Source organism: Synchiropus splendidus, chromosome 1, assembly GCF_027744825.2.
Source record: "Synchiropus splendidus isolate RoL2022-P1 chromosome 1, RoL_Sspl_1.0, whole genome shotgun sequence".
Classification (NCBI taxonomy): domain Eukaryota; kingdom Metazoa; phylum Chordata; class Actinopteri; order Syngnathiformes; family Callionymidae; genus Synchiropus; species Synchiropus splendidus.
This window is the reverse complement of record NC_071334.1, coordinates 24,580,251-24,588,064: the sequence shown is the minus strand read 5'-3', so window position 1 is coordinate 24,588,064 and position 7,814 is coordinate 24,580,251. Positions and strand designations below refer to the sequence as shown.

At 43.1% G+C, this 7,814-nt stretch overlaps 2 protein-coding genes across 3 annotated transcripts in view; both read left to right on the top strand.

The window, feature by feature from the left end:
* The first annotated feature begins 865 nt into the window (after nt 1-865).
* On the top strand, nt 866-2,715 carry rpl38 (ribosomal protein L38). The gene is made up of 5 exons (XM_053847308.1): nt 866-941; nt 1,145-1,170; nt 1,764-1,824; nt 1,917-2,039; nt 2,646-2,715. Exons 2-5 carry the CDS (start codon nt 1,168-1,170, stop codon nt 2,669-2,671), a joined length of 213 nt encoding a protein of 70 aa, XP_053703283.1. The 5' UTR covers nt 866-941; nt 1,145-1,167; the 3' UTR covers nt 2,672-2,715.
* Nucleotides 2,716-3,907: 1,192 nt separating this feature from the next.
* Nucleotides 3,908-7,814, top strand: part of ttyh2 (tweety family member 2) — a 32,940-nt gene continuing 29,033 nt past the window's right edge. Inside the window, exon 1 of one of the 2 annotated variants that reach the window (XM_053853728.1) lies at nt 3,908-4,405. In XM_053853728.1, coding sequence (XP_053709703.1) covers nt 4,277-4,405 — 129 coding nt within the window. In that variant the 5' untranslated portion in view covers nt 3,908-4,276. The remainder of the gene's footprint in view (nt 4,406-7,814) is intronic. The other variant, XM_053853729.1, reaches the window with a different exon arrangement.

Here is a 7,814-nt window from a genome sequence, read left to right as displayed (position 1 = left end):
GTCTGCGGTCGCTTTATCCGCGTAATGTTAGTGACCTCCACTGGCTCAAAATAAAACTGCAGGTTTGCATGATTTACTTCGATGAAAAACGTAGTCGAGTTTTCCACTATTATTATTATCATTATTATTTAACATAAAAGAATACTTGACGGTGAAATGTGAAAATCAAACGAGCAAAGGTAATGGAATAAAAAGAACATACCAAAGACGTCACAAAGCTAAACATCAAGGTTGCAAGCTTCCAGTGAGTGGGACTATGGTTTGAATGAATTAGGTTGTTAAGTTTTTTTGGGTTTTTTTTTAAGTGAAAACGGTGAGAATAATATTAAAATAATTGTATCGGCGATGATTTTAGGTTATCGGGCAAGTATACAATTAGATTAATTAACAATTAGAAATAAAAAATATATATGAGAGAAGACTCGCTTTCTGGCAAATAAAACTGCAGACAAATAGTCTGTCAATGAATTTAATATACAGAGAGAAATAAATGTTTAAATGACGCATCATAGGAAAAAAACACAGCGACACGCTGTTCGCACATACAGATGGAGGAGGTTAACTCGCCTTTCAGAGTTAACGTGTCAAATTTGGTCTCTGTGGGACGTCAAATGGAGACAAACAAAAATCGTAAAGGACTGACACTGCACAACAAGTATCCGAACAAAATGGAAATTAGCCATTAGGGTCATAAATATGGTCAATTAGGACATGAAGAATGGAGGTGTGTGTCGAAAGGTTGATCAAGGGAGATGATCTTGTTTGTTGTCTCGTACTTGAATTTGGTATTTATTTATTTATTCTCTCCAAAATATAAAATGTATTGTGGAAAAAAACACGCATTCCTTGGTAAATTTGGACTAAAGTGCTCGCTGTAGTTTGTTATAAAGTGTTCGGAAACCGGAAGTCCCGCCCTTTTCATCTCCAATACGACAGGCAGGGTATGTTGCATGTCGCCATATAAACAAAACCCGTTTTTAAATCTACATCCATCGTCGTCTTACGATCTATTTTCATCAGAGTTAAGGTTAAATTCCAATGTTTGACATCAACCACTTTCATTTTAGGTCGTCATTTATGGTGTAACCCTCTACTTTGCTGTTGTATTTCGTTTACTGATTCCGTCTTTCGTTGTTTCCTACAGCTTCAGTCTGCTGAAACGGCAGCATGGTAAGCACGTCTCTTGAAATAGTTTTATAATGTTCCAGTGTCTGTTCGTTTGTTTTACGAATTGCACAGTTGCCATCAGCGGGTGAGTCGTGTGTGTATATTAGGTTTAGCGTTAGCACGTTAGCATGGAAAGGCACGTAGACTGACTCATCGCTCATAGACTATATAGCTTACCTTCGTTCTACCCTTTGTGAGATGTGAATTAAATGCGCTTCATTTTAGTTGGAGTTGGTCTGAAGTGCCGTCACACAGACATATTGGTGTGATCGCATGAGGCCACCTGCTAGCGTTAGCATAGTACGTCAACCCGAATTCTCACTTCTTATTGTGGAAAATACCTATTGGTCAGTTAGCGAGCACCGTTATGTCATTTTAAAGCGGTTTAGCGTAACGCAAGACGTCCAAACATCTCAGGCTTCTGTGCCCGTGATGCATTTCACACGCTTGCAAGATTAAGGATGGACCAAGTGCTGTGTTTCGATTCAAAGCAGAAACTTCAGTTCCACCGGTCCACTGACAAACACCCATGAATTGTGAATTTGCTGAGCAATCGTTCCCTATTGGGTACTTAAATTGTACATTTGTATTTGCAGCCACGCAAAATTGAAGAAATTAAGGATTTCCTGCTGACGGCCAGGAGGAAGGATGCCAAATGTAAGTCAACATGTTTGAGACTCGAACTGTTTTGAAAAAAATAATAGCAAACATGCAACACTATCTGACATCTCATTTCATCTTGTTTGCAGCTGTAAAGATCAAGAAGAACAAGGACAATGTCAAGTTCAAGGTTCGCTGCAGCAGATACTTGTACACTCTGGTCATCACAGACAAGGAGAAGGCTGAGAAGCTCAAGCAGTCACTGCCCCCTGGTCAGTATTTGTCAGATACGTTTTAGAAGTCAGTATAGAAACTCTGTCCCCCAAAGCAAAAGGGAATTAAAGAAGAGCCTAGTGTTGCCCGTTTGCAGTATTGTTATAATAAACTGTGCCACTGCTCTCTTCAGAAGTGGACCAAAAGTTTTTACTGAACTAATAGACAACATGCACATTTTTCTTTGGGAGGCATGTTTAGTGTGCTTTTTTTCCCCTTTTTTTAATACCTTACTGTGTCAACCAAATTTCCATTTCTGTTTATTCCCATAGATGCACTTCAGAACAAAGCATCTCATTTCATGTTAACTTGACTAAGTGCATCATGAAATCACTTTTTTATGTAGAGTTGCACTTATTTTGTCACATAATTAACAACCAGAGACGTATTAGCCTGCCGAAAGCTTGTCTACATTGGAAAATATTTTTAGAAACAAACATTTGGTCGATCATGTCTTAAGAATTGGTCACACTGTTGAGTGCTGTGCCCAGAAATACTGCATGAGTGTTTTTGTGCTGTGAATTTTGAGGTTTTGATATTACATCTGAATTATGTTGCAGTTGTCTTGTAGATTTTGTTTTTTTACTTTTTTTCTCTCTCTGTAGGTCTGGCTGTGAAGGAGCTGAAGTAAAGCTGCCATGTACATTTAATTGTAATAAAAATTGGAAAACTAAACTTGTTCTTGCCTTTTTTTAAGGTAATTCTGTAAATTTTGCAGTTGTCCACTTGGTGGTGTTGTATCTCATAGTGAGGAGCAAAATGATACCTAACCATTTAGGGCAGTGATTCTTAACCATAGGACTGGGGCCCATGATTAGGCCGCTAAAAGTTTTTTTTTGTTTTACTCATTTGGGCTGCGACGCGCTCAATTTTAATACATTAGCCGCAAATGGTGGCAGCAGTGTGTCACTGAATTGACTTGACAGCTGCAAATATGTGATAACTATGGAGACATGTCAGTAAGAGAAAAAACTTGATGCTGATCCCTTTTAAAGTTTCATTGAATTTCAACTGTACTGTTGTATGACCTATTCCCATCAGATGTACTTGCTCTCACAAATGTGGCAACCTACCGTTGATGGTACTATACACAACCTCAGCAGAAGTTTGCCTTACACAAATGTTTGGAAGTCCAATGGTGCCACTTGAGCATCTCATATTTGAGAGGCCAAAGCAAAAAACAAACATACAATTACACATGCATGCTTCTTTTTCTGATGTGTATACAGTATTTTGACTGACTGTAGACATGCGACAGCCTTCCCTTTTAACTGAACTTCTGAGTTCACTACTGCACTGCAGTCTCTCAATCTACTAACATCCAGCCAGCCTTTGCCTCATGAGCGGTTGGGTCATTAGAAGGTCTGATGAATACAGCTCTATTTAGGGACATCTGTCCATCCCGTCTTAGGTTGGACATTGCTGATACCTGGCATCATGATAAGATCCCTGATCCCTTTCAACTAGCTTCATTTGATCCTGTGAACAAGATCTACTTTGAGCCTCTCCTGCTCGCCTGAGCTCTGGTGCCTGATCTCATGGGTTTTGTTTCTTGGCTCAGTGCCTTCTCTACCACAACAGGCCGATGAATCCTCATCTGTGAAGGAGGATTAAATGGCGCTGTGATCGGTCCTTCCCTCACTTGTGAACTAGACCCCAAGATGTTTGCAGGAGATCACTCCAATTATTATTATGAGCTGTTGTATTTTGGGGATCGGAGTCCTGTGCGTCGTGCTTGTACTCGCAAGATTTACCACTAGATGGCGGCAGTAAAATAGTATCGGCATCCAGCCGAAAACTACTGGTACCAACAAGAAATATCATTCTGGACACGCTGCGGGTTCAGCTAGTACACTTTCTATAGCGGTGCAAGGCAGCGTCAACTAAACGTCACTGGAAGAAGGGCGGCCGCGCGCTCCCGTTCTCCTCCTCCCGCGTGCGTACTATCAAGCGCGCGCCCCCGTGGCAGTCGGCGCTGGATCCGTCCGCTCGTTCTCACGGAGTCATGCGGTCCGTACGATTACCCTCCTTTTAACACAACCCCGCGCGGATTTAACTTCTCTGACCCGTCGGGATTTTCTGCGTCTCAGCCCCACGCGTGGCCGTTTCTGCTCCCCCCACAGACATGCAGCATGTTTTCGCCGTTATTTCTCTCATTGGCGTCTTTGTTTGATTGGGACTGAGCGGTGCGCTCAGGCTCGTTCTGCCGAACTTTTCCTCCTTTTCTGGGGCAGTGATGTCTTCGGCTCGGGTGGATTACATCGCGCCCTGGTGGACTTATTGGCTCCACAATTTCCCTCACATCAACTTGAGGTTCCAGCCCACGGACAGCAGCTTCCAGCCCGAGGAGGAGAACTACCAGCAGGTCAGTGGCAGCAGGAGAGGGGGGCGAGTCCCACCAGAAGCCCAGAAACGCTCAAAACTGGGACACTGTCTGCCTTTAAGGCCGGGAATATTTTCAGCTCACTGGAATTATTTGAGTTACTACAGCGCGAGAGACACTGTATCACATTCACACATGCATGTTGGATCCTTCATTATTCATGTTTTTGAATGGATTGTTTACATTCCTGTGTTACAGAGAAGCAGCAATTCAATCATTTTCTCAACAATCTTGTACAAAATAAGTAAGCAAGCACTGGTGAACCAAACCATAAGATGTTGACTCTTCTCCACTTCGCTCTCATGTAGGTACACCATTCAGTGAACTACCTACATTTGGGAGAAGATGAGCTGCTGGAGTTAAATACTTAAGAGGGCAATGTGGAAAATAAGACAAGAAAAAAATACATTTTTCCTCAGATAAGTTTGCTCTTGTCCAACTCAAAATTCTATATTGAAACTGTGCATTTGTCCGACGTTTCTCGGTGGGGGTTTCAGCAAAGTCGATTGTATGGGGAAAGAGGTTCTGGGCTTATGGCGCTGGTGAACAATTCACTGGGACTGTCGTGATGCACCACCTACCCTGTAGAAGGAATGGTAATGGAGGGAGAACACAGAAGCCCAGCTACCTCACAAGCATTCACATTACTTGAATGCTGGTTAACACCATCCAGACAAGGTGTTTGGTCATGATAATGGAATGTTGCTCTTCTTAAACCCACGTCATCTGGAATTACAGCGTTTTTGTGTCCAGAATCACTGCTCACAGGAGCCAAAGGTGTTTCCTGATAAGTCATGCCCATCATAGGAAGAGCGCGCCAGATACAGTTGGGGGTCTTTGAAGATGCTAACCCTCTGTGCTGATGAAGCGATGCTTGAAGATTCATTCCAGCCTCCCACTGTTCCACCCAAGATGGCCAGATGGTCCAATTCACTGACTGTGCCAAAGAAATTCTAATGCTATCCAGGTGAAGTTGGGCAGCCCTTATCAAAAAATATGCACGTGCATCTTGGCGTTTTGCATCTCCATTAACAAAAACGGTTTAAGTGAAGGTTCACTCGAAAGTCTAAGGTTTTCAGCACTCAACATGCCTGTATGTTTTGTGGTCAGTTTTCAGCACCAGTATTCCAACCATGGATGACAGTTTGCTAAACTTTTCCGTGAAGTATCGTAGGACATTGATGTTTACAGCTCTGGGATCCTTTTGCATTGTTGGTGTGAGTTTGCAGATACAATTTGTAGGTTGATCTTTTACGTAGCTTGACAAATAGCGATGTTGTGTTATATTTCTGTCGCTAAAATGTAAAAACCCTTTATGATGATGGCAGTGAAGTCCGATCTGATCTGATCTGACTTGACATCCAGATCGGTCAGTTGCTCTCATTCTATCCCAAACTATCCCCATTAAAAGTAGAGAGAATTTTGGACTAAAAAATGGGGAGACCCACTCTCACTTGACTTCTTTTCATCCTTTGTTGCTTTCTCTGTGTCACCAAAGGACCCATGATGCCCTTGCATAGGTGATTTCACAGTTCTATCATTATCTGCCATGGGTGATTCATCTATGCACTTAACAGGGTGAGTCTTCCATTCAGTTCCATTTCAAATATCCACCATGGAGCAATGGAGGCTTATTACATCTGCTGTCCTCTGTGGGCCGTCAAGCTTATTTTAATCACCACTGACTGCTGCTGCTGCCGCCATGTTATATTGCCAACTGGGAATGTGTATAAATGGTTCTCAAGTATGTGTAGCTAGCGCCAATGTATGGCAAAAATGGTTCCATTAATGAGAAGGCTTTTGATGGGGATGATAGAAGAGAGCAATGATGGGCTTTATGTGGTCACTGTGCTGCTCTTGATGCTCTGGCAGTTCCATAAAGCAGCTCAGTCATTTTAACTCATGTCCCTTCTCACTCAGTCATCATAGCATATCGCTGCTTTTGTGTGTGTTTTATGGTGCAGCAATGTCTGCTGCTTAAAATAATACTCCCCAGTCAGAGGATGAAGTAAGTCAGATGGCTCACTTTGGAATTTGATGATTGTATGCGTGTGCTTGTTTGTGAAGCGGTGGAATGTCCAGCAGCCGAATCACCTGACGAGACGTTTCCCCCGATGTCTGCCCTCTGACTAGAGGCAAGCTGTTCTTCTCCACTACCTATGTAGTTGACTTAGAATCCACCCACTGTTGGTGGAAGTAGCTGGGTCTCATGTCAAGGCACGTCTCTGTTCGCTACGATCGCTTGCTGCTCATTATGTTAAAGGAGTTGCTGAAAATGTAGGCAAAGTTAACTTCGCAAGTAAGCTGAACTAGGACCTCAGCCATCACCCCATTTTTTGGGATTAAGATGAATGAAGTTGGTTATGAGAATGACTGGGGCCAAATCGGAGGCTGTCCAACTTTTGTCTTAAGTAATTTGTCATCATCGATGCACCTTTTCGCCTCTTCTCAGCCTCTCCTTGCTTGTATTTCCTGTTCCTCTGTGGCCCACGCTGGCTCAGAATCACTCACGGCTGCACCCTCCAGCGCTCAAAAAGGTTGTTAACCTCAATCCGTCTCTTGGTTCCTTCAAGGCAGCGATTAGCATCACCTGATTGGCTCGATGTCAGCGCTGTAATGATGTAACTGTTTTAACAGGATACCAACCAGCATGTGACTGACTACCATGCTGAGTACTTGTTAATATTTAATTCTTTGAGTCACTGGCTCCAGGGAGCACAGTGGGAGCCTTCAGCAGGTCAGATGAAATCTTGCCCCTCTGGCCAAAGACCAGTGAACCAAATCCATGCAGGCTACTTTCCCCTCCAGCAGACCTAACAATGGGTATCTGCCCTTCTTACACAGGAAGGGGGTAGGGTCAAGTTTCCTTTGTTGCACACGCTGAAGCATCAAAACAGAGACCTCTGTCTCCCCCTGGGGAAGGTATTAACCCTCCTGGGTGCCAAGAAAGGAAGCCGATGATTCACTTTCCAGCTGGTATATAAGCGTGCGCCCGAAAATCTGTTTGCATCTAAAATGAATGATTACCTTGTTGGCTATTGACAGATGTTGATGTCCATAGTCCAGTGGCGTATTTGGCTCAAATGCATTCCAGCGATCAGAAGCATTGACGCTCTGATCGAATGTGATCACAGTTATCTACAGTGGTGGAGAGAGAGAGCTGGCAGGGAGGGGGTGGATAACTGTCATTAAGTGTTATGTGCCATTGCATATCATGGCTGAAATGAGTGTCCAGCCACTATTGAGGCAAGAAGACAGAAACAAGTTGCAGTGAAGGTCCACGGACAAAACTAGCTGTAGTGTTTCAGAGAAAATGTCAGCTCTAGATCAGACACTTTTTGTATCTCACTTTTAAGACATGGCTATTAAAACATGCAAAGCAAAACATCTG

Excerpts from the sequence above, each read along its gene's own strand:
- rpl38 (XM_053847308.1), top strand. Across the intron at positions 1,825-1,916 it reads CAGGAGGAAGGATGCCAAAT|CTGTAAAGATCAAGAAGAAC; the intron begins GTAAGTCAACAT and ends TCTTGTTTGCAG. Across the intron at positions 2,040-2,645 it reads CAAGCAGTCACTGCCCCCTG|GTCTGGCTGTGAAGGAGCTG; the intron begins GTCAGTATTTGT and ends CTCTCTCTGTAG.